Consider the following 19,732-nt stretch of genomic DNA (forward strand, 5'->3'; position numbering starts at 1 on the left):
TAACAGCCTTTTTGGTTTTCTTACAAGACAGTCACGGCGCAATACATTGGATGTTTTAATTCTCTTTTGATAATATATAATATGTTTGGTCTTTGCAGCTGTTGTTTGATCAAATACAGGTTTGTTTGCTTCTTAATTCTTTGTTCATTGCCTCGTTATTTTATAACAGATGACAAGCCCTAAATTTTGCTAGGTATAGCAAAGTTTCACATATACCTCCCAAGATTTGGAGAGATTGACAGTTTTCGTCTCAGCAATGAATTGTTTCTTCCACTCTTTAGGGATTTCCTCTGCTTCTCATATTTTATTTAATTGACTGTACCTATATTCCCTTATTTCTTGTCTTTAAGTACATAGTGAGTCCGGTAATACAGATTCGCTTTGTTAATTTTTAAAGTTTAAAGATTTACTCTAGCTATTTTTACTTTGTGCGTGCATCCTCACGCGACCTGTAAAATGTTATATATTAGATGATTGTTGTTTTGTACTTTTTGAAGACTGTATAATCTCTAGCTTTTCCGATTTTATTTGACTGGTTATGATTTTCTATCGATTATCTCTTGCGCACACGCTTTTATTTTCTTCATGTCTAAAAAAGTGTGTATTATTCCTAACATCTATTATATGATTAAAAATTGTTTCAATTGTAATTGGGATGTAATTTTAAATAATCATTTCTCTGACAGAACAAGATCTTTTCTAGAACACTTTTCGCTCAGTAAATATCTTATACAGATATTGGAAAGATAAACAATTTAGAAGGAATTGTTAACATATCCCCCCTTCTTTACGACACATGTATATACATGTATTACTTTTCAGTGTGTTCTTATGCTTATTACATAACTCTAAAGAAACATAGACAAGATCATTTACATACTAGTATTCTAAATGCTGATATAGAGAAAATCGACGTAAATGAACGACTGGTAATGACTTCTTATCATGTCGAAAACATTAGCTTGTACATGCATTTAACTCTAGTTTACTTATAATTGCATTGAGGAATTTTTTGGTTTTATTATTCTCAAATAATGATGACATAATCTAAATGAGATTTCTTCCATCAACTCTTTTAGAATTTCGTCAATCTGTAAAAAAAAAAAGCAGAGAAATATTAAATGCTGGTTTATAAAAACAAGAGGCCCAAGGGCCTTAACTCTCACACTGTAAATGATCCAGAGAAGTATTAAGCAAATTTTACTGATAGACGAAGCCAAAATCCGCCGAAATTTAAAACATCTGGTAAAATACCATTACTTATTGTAATGTGCGAGGCTCGAATAATCTCCTTGGGATCATTCTTGGTTTCCAAAGTCTTACAGGGATGAAAATCAATGCGATATATACAAATACAATAGACACTTGCCTCCTGTGTAAAGTATTCAATGTATATGTTTTCGTCAATTGCCTAGTGCAACAATTCAGTACACACAGACTTGGGAATACAACGTGGCTATTTGCCACTTGTCACTATCGGTATCTACAATAAGTCGTCCCGGCTCTCTTTGGTTCTTTTTCACTTTATAGAGAATAAAACAATTATATTGACTTTTCTACCATTGGCAATTTTTTAGATCACCTCAATATAATCATATACTATGTACAAATACAACTTTTGCTGAGTATATAAATAATCTTTATGTCAATCTTTATTACTGATTTTCCAATTTAGAAACATTTAGCAAAGAGAGTCACCCTCATTTGCTTCACTTATCACAATATTGTGTACTCTGTTTGCCTGTTAGATACCTGAAAGTAAAGAAATGATACCTTTATTAATAATTATATCTAATTAATCTATTTGCATTGATATTATTTCTCTTGTTTGCTTAGTACAAAGGGGCAGAGGATTAGACTTTCCAAGCATTAATGCAGTTTTTCTAATCTTAATCAATCAAACCAATCCAAGCGCAAGAATCCCTAATCCAGGGGCCATGATTGTTTTCTTTTTTATTTTGGAATAGGCATCCTTTCTTATTCATAACTATTTATTTATTTTGTTAAATTTATACCAAGGAGCAGATGAGAAAAATTTAAAAGCATAATTTACTTTCAGTATTTAATAAATAAGCATCCCCACACCAACCCCTAAATAGTACCCATAACCCAGGGGCCTTGAAACTCATAATTTTTGAAGAACAACTCTTCCTCCGCATAACTATTTACTAAGTTCATCAGGAGCAGAGGAGAGGATTTTCAAAGTCTTAATGCATTTTCACTATATAATCATTAACGTATTACCATAACAATGGAACCCCTGATCCAGGGGCCCAAAAATTCACAGTTTTGGAATAGGCACTTTTCCTCATCATAACTATCTTCTTAGTTCATAGACTAAACATCCAATAGCAAAGTAGAAGATTTTCGAAGGATTGATGCATTTTCACTTCATAATTATTACAGAACCATTTGAAATACTGGTAGAGGCCATTTAGTTTACATATATATTGGCAACTCATGTTATATTACACTTACTCGTTAATACATGTATCAATGTATAGATTATAATGCATCTTTCATTTCGTTCATACAAAACTCTACTGATATCAATTAATCGCTATATTGGAGATTCACAAGCCTGATTTTCTTCATTATTCAACCAATTTCAACTTGTCATATGGTTCAATTATGTGAGGATAATATATTTCTTCTAACGAATTTTTGATAACACAAACGTCCTTGAATTCGCAATTTTAATATTCAAAGATTTTGGTTCTTATATTGCCTCCATAAACGTCTAAAATTGGTAGGTCAAAGAGTAAAATTCGCCTAATATGGCGGCCAACAGTAAAAAACTCGTTTAATTCAGGCCTATCAAAACTATATTTTGACCAAAGAAATCTTCCAATAGTCTTATGTCTATAGCTTTTGGCAAATGGGAAAATAGTTTTATCTATTGACTGAACAGAAATTAAATAGTATTAAGTATTCTATTACCTATTATTCTACCCTATAAGTATATTTATGACCTATGAAAAACTCCAACAAAGTAAATGTTTTTTAAATCTGTCTAACATTTTTAGTCAATATGTAAATACAGTAAACTCGGTTATAACGAAGTCACGGGGACCAATAAAATTACTTCGCTATATCCGTAATTCGTTATATCCGTATAAGGAATTCGTTAAATTAACATAGCTGGGGATCTAAAATAACTTCGCTATATCCGTGATTTCGCTATATCAGTGTGCGCACTAAAAGAGCTTTGCTGTAATTCTTTAAATTTAAAAAAAATCATAGAGCTTCAAGAGCGGTCGTATGCTATTTTGAAATATTGCGTCTACCATGGCCAGCATTAAAGACCACTCATGTGTTTATGTAGTCTATGAGCTAGGTTTCATTTTTTCATTTACTTTCACAGTGTCGAGATATCTATGTGGTTCTGTAGTAGAGGTACTTTTATTTAAAATAATAAAAGTTGTAGTGATTTTAAATGAAATAAAATGAATATTAAATATAAATTAAATAAACTAAATAAACTATTAAATAAGTTATAAATTTTAGTTTTCCGTTAAAGCTTTATTCTTTTCCTTTTTTACTAACTTGGTTATTTAGTGCTATAGTTATACACCCCTTTGGATCCACACCTGTACATATGCTTTTACATGACCACACACACATCTATTGGTCAAGGTTTGAAATACTTAGTTTTCATTGGTGGAATGTTTTGTCTTTGTGGGGCAGTGAGTTTTATTCAGAGTTAGATCTAGAATTCTTATGGAGAAGACGTAGTTTACTTTGCTGTTGAAATAAGTTATTTCCAAAGACTTGAGACCTTGGACAATTCCTGAAATGTAAGTTTTTACTTGTTTCATGCTACAAGATGTTTTCTATAATATTATGTTAAAAATGTGGAAAAAAGATATTATACTTTTAATTGTTAACATATTGAGTTATCTGTCTATCTATTCAGATATTGATAAATCTAATGAAATTTTCCTTAAGATCAATTTGTATATAAACCTGGAAATATTTTGAAGTGAAGATTTTGGTCATCAAGATAATGTAAATAATTATTTATTTTGAGAAAGGTATTTGTAAAGGACAAATCCTGATTTTATTATTCATTGTACATAGGTATCTCCATTAGTAAAGAAAGTATTTATTTGCATTGGAGAAAAGTTCAACTCCATAAATTGGTATGTCTATCTGTATATATATTTTTATGATTTGTAAAGAAATATCAAAGAAAGATAACTCTTCACAAGATTGTAAAGTGTAATAGTGTTATAAGAGTTAACTCCCTTATGTGATGTGTAAAGTATATTTATCTTGTTATCATAGTGTATGATAATAATTAATTGTAAAAGGAAAACAGATAATTTGTTATATTTTATAATCGGAATGTTTAATTGAAATACTATTTTTTTTGTACATATTTTTATGACGCAATTTGTATATTGCAGGACTTCCATATATATATCCATTGTTTCCATTATTCCAAATATTGTCCGTATTAATCACCTAAGATGTCATCATAATAAACGTTAAAACTACAACTGAGTGTTTTCCATCATATGCCGGGAATACCCGCTACAGTTCCAACTTACTTCTCCCTCGTCCACAGCGCTGATAGCATTCCTGAAACGATTGAAAATTGTTCTCATTTCCAGCACATCCGCCATAGATGAAGAATTCACATTGATTGGTCAAACTGTTGAACCACCATCTCGGAACAATAGCATAGCATCCCCCAAAATCTCTTGGAAGAGAGCAAACATTAGCTTAAAGAAACAATGCATTGTCATTTTTATGAGATAGGAAAGGTTTTTGGTGAAATAAACACGAAAATGTTTAAACAAATTAATCTATCGATCGATTTTATGTCTTCTCCCTAGTCTTTTAATAATCTCAAAAGTTTTCAATGTATTAAAACTTAATTTCTAGTTTCTTCCGGTGAAGGTACAAAAATAAGCAGAATAGTTGAGCCACGGAGACAATGTCTTCATCTGATTTGTAGTCTTTATTGATATAAGGAGATAACGAACAGTATTTAGGATCAAAGTTCACTGAAAAAATGTTAACCGATCTCTAAAAACATCCGAGTTGGGACAAGGGTGCCATAAAAGTGTAAGCATCTGTTGTCGACAGGTGACACCCGCGGTATGCCCCTTGCCATCGTCAGGCAAACAAAAATTCAATAGATAATTCTGTATTTTGATAATGTCCTAGTAATTGGTTTAAAAACATACTTCAACATTTGGTTTAATAATAGATTGTTTATGCTGACAGAGTCATTTATGTTTCAGTATCGAACAAATTAAATTATAAAATCAAAAGAGAAATCTAAAAGTAATTGTATGGACCATAGATATTGCGAAATGATGACTTCAATCGAGATTGTTGATATCCTTATTACTTCAACGTGTTGTCAATTGTATTTTTTTTAAATTACATGTTCTTTTGTTTTGAATCAAGCTGGAGATATGAACCCCATATGCGAGTGACGTCATTATTTTTCTACAAAAGTATGGAAAGTTAACAATAGAAAACGAACACGTTACGCGTATCATAAAACATATTATTATGTTTCTTTGTTGTTTCACATGATCAAGAATAAAGAGTGTTAAAGGCTGGATGTTTTTATTTTAAAAATTTATAAACCTGTTTCTAAAATAAGAATCCTTCTTCTGTGAGGCATCAATAGTGCTGACGTCACAATAGTCTATATATAAACTGGATGTTTCTAAAAACAGATACTGCAGGTGGCCATTCATTACTGTGACGTCAAAATGTAAATGACATAACAATGCCTTATATGAGAACGTACAAGGTATAAGAAAAGAAGGATTTCAAAATATTCATTATTAACAAATGAAAAAAAAATAAAACAATTGTAGCCTTTTGATTCAGTTCAATCCCTATATATATAGACCTGATGGAAAAAATATCGACCTCGCACTTCCTCCTCGGTTGATATGCTTCCTTTAAGGTCTATATATCTAGGAATTTGTTTAAAATCATTTGTTTCTCTAGTTTAATATCCAAATATTAAACAACGTCACCATTACCGGTGAAGGGCTGCAAATTTAGGCCTATGCTCGGCACTTACGGCATTTGAGCAGGGAGGGATCTTTATCGTGCCACACCTGCTGTGACACGGGGCCTCGGTTTATATTGTCTCATCCGAAGGACCGCCCCATTTAGTCGCCTTTTACGACAAGCAAGGGGGTACTGAGGACCTATTCTAACCCGGATCCCCACGGGGCCAAATGTACAGGAAGCAGAATTAGTACAATTTCGATAGATTGGTCTCCATAACAACATAGCTATTATCCAACAGAAACTCAATCATATTTTTAATATCATCTTCAGATTACTTGGGTGTACAATTAGAATGTTTTTTTTCTAACAAAATAGTTTTGCAAATGAATGCGCTCCATTCTACTAATGACTTAAGGTAGGTCGCGGGTTTACTGCATAAAAATTCTTACGAGAAAACACATCCTGAAAATTTGATAAAATGTTCCTTAGTATTCACAGCGTATTATCTGCAATTTTTATTAAATTTGCCTACGTATTTTTAATGCTATATTACTGTAAACGCGGTATTGTTGTTAGTACTTCTTTTACGCTTTACTATTGAAATGTATGGAAAAATGACGTTTTTAAGCCAATTTTGTGAAAATAGTTTCTGTTAAAAAGATTGGAAAACTTTTTAAAGGCGTAGACGAATTAGTCAGGAATTTCAAAATGTGAAGATGAGGTAAAATCAAAACTATTAATATAAAAAAATCAATATGTCTTCTCGCTAGATTTTTTGCTAAATAATTTCAAAGTTATTCTTTTATATTGCTACAATGTTGCGTTTACGGCGTTATTTATATCTACAACGTCATTTTGTTGAACGTAGTCAGGTTTACAGTACGAATATAAATATCTTGACCTTTGGAATATGCAAGATTTAAAAGGAGACATACATGTAGATACAGAAATTAATTTTATTCATCATTTAATTTATTGCGGAGACATATTAGGATGACCAGAAACTTATTTTCACTAGTATTGTGAAATTCATATTCTGATCACAAAGTCCGAATGAACGGTATAAACATCGTGCATGAGAATTAACATACAGCGAAAACAACGCGAGTGATAAAATATTAGAACCTGTGTTTTTAGGAAATTTATGGTAGATAGGATTTCAGGCATTACACAAAAACCTGATCACTTTATTCGAAAACGGTAAGAAAAACATCCCGATACTGAGAAAATAAGCGGCCGGGGGGGGGGGGGGGGGGGGCTGTTACCTATCCACAATGTTCTTTCTATATTAGTCGCAAGCTAAAGTATATGGTCCTAAATCTCAGACATTTGTTAATTTCAAATTCTTTGCATCAAATTTCAATACGCAAAATGTAAAACATTTGCATTCAGCTTTTACACGTTGAGCTTTTGTTACTTTTGTTATTACAAAAATATATAGAAAAAAAGATACTTGTAAATTGTTTAGAGTGTCTTATAGGTCTTACAGTCCAGGATTTTGAATAAATTTGATTTTTAAATGCATTTCACGATCTATTAGCCAGCACAACAAGGCGAATACACGACATTCAAATGCAGAACAACCAAACAATAATGATAATGATGATGATAATTTTGAAAAACCCCGGAAAATACATGTAATTAAATTAAACCCGATTTTAGTGATAATGATTGATTCCATCCTGAAAAGTATACGTACATTTTCGTCCCGGGTTTGATTGGAAGTCATGATGCAATACGCATGTTCCCCTGAGTTTCGAATATTATAACATGCGCACATACAACCCCTCAAGTTTTCCGTTAAGCAATTTTTATTCATGATAACTTTTTTTCTGCATACCATAACTTTCACGTTGATTTATTCTGATTGACTTTTAACAGTTTAGTGTTATACTTACAATATACAGTATTCCTTTCAATTTGTAAAGTATTTAATTAGTCCTATGACATTACATATAATCACACCAGAATTCAGACTGAAATTTAATTATAAAACATGTACGAGGTTACCTACAATAGCATGTACTTTGTATTATTAATCTACTTGATTCGTACAGACTTGAAGTCATTTGCAGAGAATTAAACGGGAAACAACGTAACGTTGCCTTTGTGACGTAACCGACGTCATAATCAAATGTGCACAAAACAACCGCTCGAATCGTCGAATTTGTGTACCAAAACTGATGACAAAAGCAAACCCGCGACCTACCTTAATGCTGTATAATAGTTATTATTTTAAACTTATGCTTGATAATCGTTATCTCTCATTTCACTATACGGTGTCAATACCTTATCACCGCCGATTAGATAGTCACAACAATATAAGGCCGTCTTTAATATACTGTTTGGTTGTCCTCTCCCGACCGACTGGCCGAAAAAAGGTAGGATTTAAAAAAATCAACCTTTAGGAATAAAGATATATTTTCTCCTGAATGTTTCATTCCCGCAATACATATATGTGGAAATTTTCTGAAGAAAAAAAGATTTTCAGACTTACCTAAAGACCCAATTTTTACCCTGAGTCGAGAGAGGACAGGCAAACATTATTTAAAAGATAAACCAATCAATGCAAAATAATTTGGCCAGAATACTCACAACAAGCAATCAATGTGCAAAACACCTGTCCACTCTCATTGCAGCCACAAGTGTTGTATCCGTCACCGGCAGGAAAGCTTTGTCCAATAGCATAGTACCGTCCATTGTAAAAGCAGCCTCCTTTCAAATAGAAAAGAAATTTAATTTTAGTTTTTAAAAAGTTTCCAATAACATTTAATATATTCCATTTCAATAAATACAAAATAAAGTACATTTTAATTTTCCTTAACAAGTCTTTAAATGCAATTTTAAACTTATTTAAATTATAAAATCTTCATTTTCCGTCGTTCATATCAAATTTTAAATCCAAGATATCTTAAGGTTAGCATGCGATTAAACTACATGTATTTTTTTTTTACTTTTCATATCCAATTCTAATTCAAGTTCCTAATAAACCTAATAAATAAGGAAGGGACTATACTGATAGGAATCTCATTATGAATTTAAAGAATCAACGTTATATATATATATATATATTTCTCTCAAGGGAGGTAAATCCACTTTGTTCTTTATACCTGGCTGTGGACCTACTCCGTATAATGGCCGTACACAGGAAGTCTCACAACCACAGTCAACTGGGCAACACTTTGAATCTAAAACATATAAATTGGAGTCGTAGAAAACATTATGGATTTATTTTTTTTATGCATTTAATCCCTGATAGCAACAAAATAATGAAATAGTATGCATAACAGATGTGTTGGTGTTGAATACCATGTATATTTAGGTACATAAATCCAATTTATTACTATTAGCATAAAGTGTGGGATGTGTCCTAATTTTTGACATTGAATTTTGGTAGGGGTTATCTCCTTCTATTTTTTATAATTAAAAAAAAAATTAACCTGGCAAGAAATTATTTTAAAATGTCATTCTATTTCTAATGTTTCATTGCATCTTTCTCTCAGGAATTTTTTTTCAGTTTCAAAGCGCATTAATTTAATTTCAGAATATTATATACTTGATGGACATCTAAGGTTAAAAATAAGGTTCTGTTAGAAATGGAAGTCCTTAGTTGAATTAATTATTTCTTTATTGATGAATGATGAAATGAATTGCTGTTTCTTGATTGATTATTTGATTAACAAGTCGGTTAAATTAATAATTAATTAACATGTATGCATGATAATTTTAAACTTATTTGAAATACTTTTTAAATTATGAGTAAGTGCATGTACAGTCATCATAATAAAGAAAGAAATAAAGGACTGTGCGAAGTTTGGATTAAACCCTGAGAGAGGTGATCGATTTATTTCATTTAAGGCATATTCGAGAAAAGTCCTCTCATATAGATACGTCACCACATGAAGGGTGAAGGGCTCCAAATTCAGATCTTTACCATTAAGCAGTGATGGATCTTTATCTTGCCAAAGCCTCTTTCGGTTTTTAAGGTCTTACCCGAAGGACTCGTAACAGCTGCTACTTATTTTGTCAACTTATTTCAGTCGAAGCGTGATTCGAACACGCCGTCCGACTGAACTACCATTACGGTGATCTTATAAGTAGCGAGAAAAAAGACAAAAGGTTTCAATGCTGCAATAACAGAGTGACACTTTAAGGGTTTATATTATCGAAGTGAAACGTTTTCATATTTCAATTAAAGGCAAGACGTGTATTTTGAACCTTATCAAGAGAACAGAGAAAGTGGATAATTTCAATACCTCCAAATCAAGAATTAGTTGCCAGTATATGTTTTAAAAGCACAAAGATATTCCACAGAATGTGTTTGACATACGGACCTGTATGTTTGAAAGAATGTTCATGACCTTACATGAGACGCAAAATTACGTTTGTTTTCTCTAATGCATTATTCTTAGGAATTTATCATTACATCTCTGAAACTGAGACTGCTATTTTTTAATTTTTAAAGCTTTTCTTACATTACATAAAATTGCGCTAGATGCACCGACTTGTGTCATACCAATTATAAGAACGTTGTCAACTGAATTTTCCGTTTACTAAATCAGTAGATAGGGCTCACTATCGGTCAACAGAAGACTTACTCCTCTAAGGCCCCTGATCCTATCGATTTCCAGGGGTGTGTATTTATGTCCTTGTCACACATTTGTATTGTTTGAAGTTTGAAAGATATCAATAACTGTAGGTTAGTTCACACTTTTTCATGTTTCCTAAAAATACCACTGTTTGAACTTTTGCCGAGTTTTTTGCAGTCTTTTCTATGATAATTACTTGGTTGCATTTCAACATAAATGGAACATTCCTGAAGAAACGTTAAGCAAACAATAAATGGAAACCAATAAATCAAAGAAAAAAAGTTCACTAGATCTCACGGTATAAGCAATCCCTGTCACGTGTACATTCTCCTCCAATATAAGGACAATCAAATCTACTTCTGCAGTAAATCGGGGGGCATCGTCCGGGTTTTTCAGCCGGGAATCTCTGACATATACCAAGGGAGACAACAATCACAAGTACCTGTAGGTATTATGTTTGTAGCTTTTAATGATATTTATAAGAATCGTACGAATGAAATATTATCAATAATGATAATAATGATAAAGATGCTTATGTCTACGAAAAAAAAATTACGGAAGCCGGGGGGTCCAAGGAAGATCTATTTTATCTAGCGGCCTAATTTGTTCCTTATTAATAATCCTGTTTATGAGAAAAAAAATACATAATGGACATGGTATACATTGGAGCAGAATACTGTCTGGGTGCTTGTGAAGTTCCTTGAAATTTGCATTACGAATGTGATAAGGCTAAGGATATTTGTTTCCATGAACTAACAAAAACGCATAAGAGATATATTTATTATTCAGAGAAAGTTTTGATTTATTTTCGTATACATATTTAGTTCCCAAGATATGGTGTTCTCACTTCAGATTTTGACGTCATGCAAACTATGACGTCATTGTTCTTGACCACTTAACGAAATACCATTTTACCATACTTTAATTAAACGGTTTAGGCGCAAGGAATTTTTCCTATTTAATTTTACATATAAATTGTATTATTAATATATACAATTTTACTTATAATTCTAACATTGTGAACATTTCAAAGAAAATAAAAAAAAAATCTGAGCGGTTAAACCCCAGGCACTTGTTTCGGTTATACATTTAACCAAAAGTATAATAACTCCTGGTATCAAACTCTAAATTACATGGGGTACCCCTTCCCCCAGAATCGAACCAATTTACTCTTTTTGAGGAATTTTACTGGTAAGCTGTTTAAACCTATGTTTTTCTTAAATCATCTACGCAACGATACATGACATTATTGTCTTTATAGTCTTCTATCTCCGTAAATAGCGTCTATACTCTCCTAGGTGAGTTGAAATGTCAAATTCAACTATGATATGGTATGTGCAAATCCTGGCCAAAGAACAGACTTAAAAAATGAGTGGGTTTGAAATTTCAATTCCATTGTTTAAATATTGCAGTGAATAAATTGAATTTGTTTACATATGATTTTCCCTGAAAACATTACGATGTTAATTCGATGTAATTTTAGAAGAAAAAAATATCCATTCAAACTTTCTGCTTTGATAATTAATCTTCAATTATTTTTCTTCATAAGATTAAGTCCCTTTGCTTTCATTTCTCTTATCCCATTTCAGAAAAAAAACCTCCAGTTTAAGAAATTACGAGCAGTTTGGGTGGTCTTTTGTATGTTGTATTTTTATAGGGCTATTCTTTATATTCCAAACTTAGCTTAGAAAAAAAGGCGAAATTATTTGTGAACCCTTTATTACGGAAGCGTATTAGTGCCACATAGACATTTTATTTTTCTTTTATTTCTACAATTTAAAGTGTAAAATTTACACTTTTTAAGTGTAAAGAACTTTAATCTGTAGAATTTACACTTCAATCTGTACATCTTACACATTAATCTGCAAATCTCATACATCAATCTGTAAAATTAACACTTAAATTTGTAAAATGTACATTTTAAAGTGTAAAAATACAGTTTAAAGTGTAAAAGTTACATTTTAAAGTATAAAATTTACAGATTAAAGTGTAAAATTACAGATTAAAGTGTAGAAATAAAAAGAAAAATAAAGTGTCCAAATAGTAATAATACGCTTCCGTACTTTATAGCTTAATTCGTAGACCACGGGACATGTAAGCCAGAAGCCTGAGGTTTAATCTCATGCAGAGGCACATAAATGCCCAATAGGATAGTGAGTTAATCACGGATTCCTACTAGCTTGGGCTAGTGGGTAACCTTTTATCTCAATCAGTAAAGTACTGGACTGACAAGTCCGAGGCCCCGAATTCATAAAAGTCTTTGTTACATAAAATTAAATTTTAAACGCCGTTCAAGAAAATGTGGTCTAAATAAGCTTATATAATTAAATTTACTTTTCCACAGTTATTACTTTCTTTTGGAATATGCAAAGACAAATCGTACTTGTCGAATAGAACACAGTGTATTAGATGGAATGGTACTCAGTCAGAAAAATTAGACATAACTATAGGCGTTCCTCAAGGATCAATACATGGGCCATTGTTTTTCATCCTTTATGTCAATGACTACCCAGACTGCAGCTCACATGTATGCTGATGATACAACTCAGGATGTCTCAGATAAGAGTATCAATGTTATTGAAAATAAATTACATAGCGATCTTATCAATACGCTAGATTGGATGGAGAAAAACAAGTTAACAATCAATCTTAAAAAAAACACAATGCATGTTAATTGGTACGGAACAAAGATTAAGAACTGTAGGAATTTATGTATTAAAGTGGGTATTATTGTGATTGAAAATGTATCTTGTGCAAAACTACTTGGTGTTTACATCGATAGGTGTCTTACATGGTCTGAACACGTTGAAATTTTAACGAAAAAACTTGCTTCCAAAATAGGTGTTTTGTCTAGATTAAGATAACTCATGTCCTCAGAGTTATTGTTGAAAATTTTTAATACAATTGTTTTTCCCCATTTTAATTATTGTTGTACTGTTTGGGGCAATATGAAAAACAAAGAAGGTCTTAGCAAACTATGTAAACTCCAAAAGCGAGCTGCTAGAGTGATTTTAATGACTACATTTTATACACCTACATCGGAAATGTTTCAACAACTGAGATGGATGCCAATTGATGATTATTTTACGTATAGAACTGTCCTCCTTTTTTTAAAATCTTAAACGGATTAACTCCAGATTATTTAGATGTTTTTATGTTTGTACATAAAATAAACAACAGATCAACAAGATTGAGTCAAAGCAATACATTGTATATTCCGAGGGCAAAAACAGAATATTTTAGAAGATCTTTTACAATTTACGGTTCCCAGCTATGGAATAAATTGCCAGAGTTTTTTAAAGAATTGTCCATCATTGCAAAGTTTTAAATCAGCATATATAAGAAATTATTTCCAATCTACAAACTAAACTGTCAATCACTTAGATTACACGTCTGATGTTATTTAGACGCAGCTTCGACAAACCATGTGTAAATATTGATTTTCATATTCTACTCCCTCTATATTTATATGTTTCTGTACATAATCTTCTGTCTGCATAAATGTTTTCAGGACCACAATGTGAATTAATTGTTAACTAATAGTGCCATCCTGTATAAATAAAGGATATTACTATTATTATTACAGTCAAATTTCCTGTTGTATATAATAGGCTTAAGGCTCTTTACTCCCTTGTAAACCGCCCTAGCTGTTTAATAAGCTTACCTCAAGTAATTATAGCAGATATTTGCGTATCATAGCAAACTTTAAACTGCATAAAGTGATTAATGTTAACGGTTATAGAATACTGCATAAGTCGAATAAAAATGACGTCAAAGTAAATTTATACTATGATTGCAAAGACTAAACAATAAAATTATGAATACGCCACGAAACGTATTTATACTCAAATTCAAAATTCCCCAGTTAGTTTATTTTATTTAAGAAAGACAGTTGCAAATTTAAATATGCGTATATTTTTCTTGACAAAATTCAAAATACCACTTTACTTACCAAGAAGTACAGATGTCCTTGTATTTTATTCTTGATAATAAATGTTTTAGGATATTGCAAGGTTGCTATTATATAGAATTTGAGACTTATTTGCATAAAATATTTAATTCATATCATGATTGAAATCATTAATCAGTTTCCTTTGGTTCCTTCCAGTCCTTTGAAAATAAGAAAAATGTATCATTTATTTCTGTTCATAATAATATGCAACTGCGAACTTATATAATACATGACCATGTTTGTTATTCAGTATGCTATTGGAACGTCTGACACGAACGACCTGCCTAAAATTTCGAATAGTGCGACTTACATATTTTTTATTGGCATCCAAAATGATATTTTATGCATAAAAATAAATCATTTAATAAATGAATAAATAATGACAATTGTATTTCTTTATCTTGATCTGTAAAAATATTACGTAACAATTTGTGTTTGATGTTTTAAAATCAACAAACATTACAGATTTGCAAACAGGAAAAACAGGCGGACCTAAGGAAATACCATCATGAGAGATCATGTTTTCCCAAAGTTCAATTAATCGAATTGTGATTGGAGCAATTTTTCGTATTTTTTGAACATTTTCTTTTAATTGCATTTTTTGTTTTTTTTTTTTTTTTGGATTTTTATTTAATTATATTTTTAATGTATAAATTGTAGTGATTAAATACATTGTTTCAATATTTTTCATTCTTAATTTTGTTCTTAATGGTAACAAGCCGTTGAAGATATTTCATTTACAATCATCACTGAATGAAATTGCCATTCTTTTAAGCCTGAGAAGATTGATATCCTTAGTAACAGTAAATGAATGAGAGCATTTTTATCGTTTGAAATGCGCAGGTTTATTCTATTTCTATTCTTGTAAATGTTCTTTTTACGTTTTGGATTCAAACGTAAAGACAGTATATCTCAAACTATAAAACAGCTTACTCAGTTGAAATTTACTTTTTAAAAATTTTCTATTCCACAGTGTAAGCAATGATACATCTTTAGGTATTAATTCCATTTTCTAACAAGAGACCTAGCATTATGCAACAAATTTTTAAATTTGACTTTTGTTTAAAGCCAGAGTCCATGACATTCAAAATTTTGAAAGAGACATTATTCGTTATCATTATTTTCCACTTAGCACGTTTATTATTGTTACCCAATGCCCATAAGCAAAGTAAGTGAACAAAATGCATTTCTTAAACCAATAATATTCAGCAATAATCAGAAGTGCCCTCAGAAACACCTGACTCTAGGTCCACGCCATTCACAATTCTGGAAAAAGTACCTTTGCTCATCATAAATGATTGATTATTACCACGGAGCAGTTTTTAAAGCATCCATTCATTTTCAGCATAATAATTAGAGCCCCCGCCCTCTATGTTCCGGGGGCCATGAAATTAACAATTCTAAAAGAAGGGCCCTAGCTAATCATAGCTATATAGTAGAATGATCCATGCTCAGCATAACTATGTATATAGTTAGTTTATTTGATAAAAATATGATATTGTCACCAAATACAATTTATCACTAAGTTAAATGCTGACTGGCATTTTTCATACAAATTGTTAGTCCATTATTTCAACACTGAATTGACCACGGATTTTTCCGTTGTTTCCAGTCATGACAATGAGCACATGCATGGCGGGTGTGACCGGTCTGCAGGGGATGCTTACTCCTCCATGGCACCTGATGTTTTAGTGGTCCATGTTTGCTCTGCTCCTCTTTTGTATTGTTATATTGAATTTGATATTGAATACTGTTCGTTATCTACATATCCTTCATCTGAATATCCTTATTATACCAAAAAACTATTCTCCGCGATAAATTAAAGTCCAGGCTTTTTGAAATCATTGACAACTGCTTTTTCAATAAAATAAAAACTCGTAAAGAAGATGAGGGATAAGGCGGGCAGAATGCTTATAGCGCCAGATATTAAGAAATCAAATTTGATATGTAAATTGAGCATTTTAATTCACTTCTTATTATTGAAATTTATGAAATTATGAGGAAAAAAAATTCTGAGAGAAAATATATCTCTATAAAAACTTATAAAAAATATTAGATAGTATACGTGGGATTCGAACCCCAGCACTAAAATACCGAAGTATCATACTGCTTTGAGACTACCGCGCTAACCACTAAGCTACATGGCTCATGATTAGGGGCATTTAAATCATGTTTATGATATTACCCTGACTAAATGGACTTGAAGTATTTCTCGGAAAGATGCGAATGCTTTGTCATGAAAGTGTACTTTTAAGGTATAGTGGGTCTCCGCTCCATTTTTTGCAAACAAAATATATTAATTTTGTCCCATACTTTTACGATTATTTTTCAAAAAATGAAGCGTAGATCAACTCATATTGTATTTTTTTTTAAGTATGAAAAAATTATCGTTTTTGTCCATTTAAGTGTGTGTATGCTTTTTCATAGGCAAATATTTTCAGTCTTTGGGAGATTTTTGTAAATTATAGAGATTTTACATTAAGTATACTTTTATATTAGATGAAATATGAAATAAAACTTGTATATGATTGAGATCGAAATTTTCACTTCTTATCTGTCGCGCTATAAGCATTTTTTCCGCCTTATCCCCCATCTTCTTTGGTTACCTGGTCACTGGCCATTTTCAAAATTATTTTGTGAAAAACATTCTGTGTAGTTTTTGGAGACCAGGCATTCCAACAATCTATTGGAATTTCCATGGGAACCACCTGCGTTTCGTTATTAGCAGACCTATTTAATAATCATATGAAGCAGCATTCGTGCAAAATCTTATACGAGAAAAGAAGAAAACACTTGCTGTGGCCTTCAATTTGACATTCAGATATATCGACGACGTATTGTCAATTAATAATCGTCATTTCCATTCATAAGTCGATACGATATATCCTGGTGAGATTGAGATAAAAGATACCACAGAGTCTGACACAACTGTTACATATTTGGATACATTACTTAAAAAAGACGTTGATGACAATCTTACGACAAAGCTCTGTGATACAGGTGATGACTTTAACTTTTCTATCGTCAACTTCTCTTACTTATGCAGCAACATACATTTATCACCTGCATACACAGTTTATGTATCTCAGTTGATTCGATAAGGAATAGTAATGACAATGTCTATATTGTTGGAAATCCGTGCAGTCCACAGAGTAACAATGTAAATATGATTGGACTTTTTAAACATATACAGGGAGGTAAGCGTTGTCATGGGCATCGGTCTTACAATATTTTTTTAATAATCTTTTGATTCATTACTACCTTATGTAAATCAACAGTTAGGTCTTCATCATATTTACGCCAAAGTTTACTCTTTCCTTTTAAAAATTTTAAATATTCATCTAGAAAAAATCAATGAAAACCCATTGTTCGATCACCCTTAATCACAAAAGGGTTCAGTCTTATATTCCACCATATTTCAAGAAAAAAACTACATATTGCATTCCCTACAAATATACATCGACCATTGCTTTAAAACATTTTATTTACAAAAAACTTTACATAGCCTAGAAATCGAGTATTTGAAACAGGATCCTCCTTCCTGTTAAAAGGCATGATCTTCTTCACCCTATAACTATAGTCCCGCTGGACATCTTCTTATAGGTGACTTAAATATAGTTAATAATGAGGTTTGATCACTTATTTTAAAAGGGCCTAAATATAGGGAACCAGTATTCTTCAACTGGCGTCGAAATTTCAAAAAAAATATTGATACTGTTGAAGATTACGCCAGGCGATAGGCCAGATATAAAAACAAGACGTTGACATTTTTGTCAGAATGAATTAAATGTATCAGATCCATGAAAAAATCGCTAATTAAAAGATTGAGGGGCAATGTGAAATATATCTACTCTCTATATTCAATAATCCAAAAGTAAAAAAAAGAAATAGATACTCGGTAGATCACATGATCAGAACGTACTGGTCCCAGCTGACAAAGCAGGTAACAGCATTGTCTCTGTTTGTCAGGCTCACTATATAAATTGCATTTTATAAAAACATGGATTTACCTGTAATTGACAAATTGGTAAGTTTTAATCCAACTTATACTCATAGTTCCATTTCTAAGGAGGAAATTCTTCAAAACTATATGTCAGTTTTAAACATCTTAATATCCCAAAGAACCAAAATGATGTTGAAAAACCATATAAATATTGGATTATGTATATGTAACTCTATAAGAATCCTTAAAAACACAGATACAAGGCGGGTTCCAGTAAATGATCAACCAAGGAGAAACTTCAAGAGTACTGTGCATATATTTTATATATAAAAGAATACTTGTAAATCAGAAGTGGATACTTTAAAATTCCAAAAAAATTTTGGAAAATTTTAAACCACAAGATTTCACCAAAATCAACAGCTTTAAAACGTACGACTTTTCAACTTTATACACAACCATTCCCCACGAGAAAATAATGTCTTGGCTTCTCGATGTCATTGACAACTGTTTTTTTTTTAATAAAAATGGAGCTCGTAAATTTACTGAACTTGTCATGGGTCATTTACAACATTGTTTTGTTAAAATAAACATTCATTCTGATTGTACACAGAAAAATACTCTGAAGTAGAAATTAAAAAGACCTTAAGTTCCCGATTCAAATTTCTATGTTTTTTTGGGGGGACGCCAAGTCCTACAACTATCTTTTGGAATTCCCATGAGAACCGATTGCGACCCGTATTTAGCAGACCTATTTCTGTATACATATGAAGCAGAATTCTTGCAAAATCGTTTGCGTAAAAAGATGAAAACACTTGCAGTGTTAATGTTTGATGATTATTAACATTACATCAAGTTGTAATTGTTTATTATTTTGTCGTGGTGCATACAGGACTTTAAATATACACTGACTGTAACTTTTTCATTAATTGTTTTGTTGTTTATGCCCCAGGATCGAAATATCCCTGCAGTATATTATTTTACCTTGTCTGTTTGTCTGTTTTTTTCTGTCTGCCTGTAGTTAACATTAGCCTTGCCCATGCCTATTGACTGGGTGGGGCTATGGCTTTAATATTTCTTGGTTGCATTCCTTGTGGCACGACCTTTGTTTGGGAACCACCAAATCTGACACCTTGACCTTCGGAGTTTGACGTACTTTTACAAAAAATATCACTTATTAACCTAAGTTGTTATTAATGGAGCTTGACCTAACATACTTTACATGTGTATTTATTTTGACAATACCTTTCTGGTGGTATAAGT

General features: G+C 31.6%; 1 protein-coding gene across 1 annotated transcript; it reads right to left on the reverse strand.

Moving 5' to 3' along the window:
- Nucleotides 1-3,647: 3,647 nt before the first annotated feature.
- Nucleotides 3,648-19,510, reverse strand: LOC134278600 (uncharacterized). The gene is made up of 7 exons (XM_062760901.1): nt 19,454-19,510; nt 14,530-14,559; nt 10,875-11,019; nt 9,099-9,176; nt 8,584-8,703; nt 4,554-4,727; nt 3,648-3,790 (listed from the first exon to the last, which is right to left on the reverse strand). Exons 1-7 carry the CDS (start codon nt 19,508-19,510, stop codon nt 3,648-3,650), a joined length of 747 nt encoding a protein of 248 aa, XP_062616885.1.
- Between the last annotated feature and the right edge of the window lie 222 nt (nt 19,511-19,732).

Source organism: Saccostrea cucullata, unplaced genomic scaffold (genome assembly GCF_032062105.1).
Source record: "Saccostrea cucullata isolate Sc308-1 unplaced genomic scaffold, CSIRO_AGI_Scuc_v1 ctg2787, whole genome shotgun sequence".
NCBI classification, from domain to species: domain Eukaryota; kingdom Metazoa; phylum Mollusca; class Bivalvia; order Ostreida; family Ostreidae; genus Saccostrea; species Saccostrea cuccullata.

Coding starts and splice junctions, on each gene's coding strand:
- LOC134278600 (XM_062760901.1), bottom strand. CDS start 19,510: ATGGGCAAGGCTAATGTTAACTACAGGCAGACAGAAAAAAACAGACAA. Junction 9,177..10,874: donor TGACAGGGATTGCTTATACC/GTGAGATCTAGT, acceptor TATATGTTTTAG/ATTCAAAGTGTTGCCCAGTT. Junction 4,728..8,583: donor TTGCACATTGATTGCTTGTT/GTGAGTATTCTG, acceptor TGTTTCTTTAAG/CTAATGTTTGCTCTCTTCCA.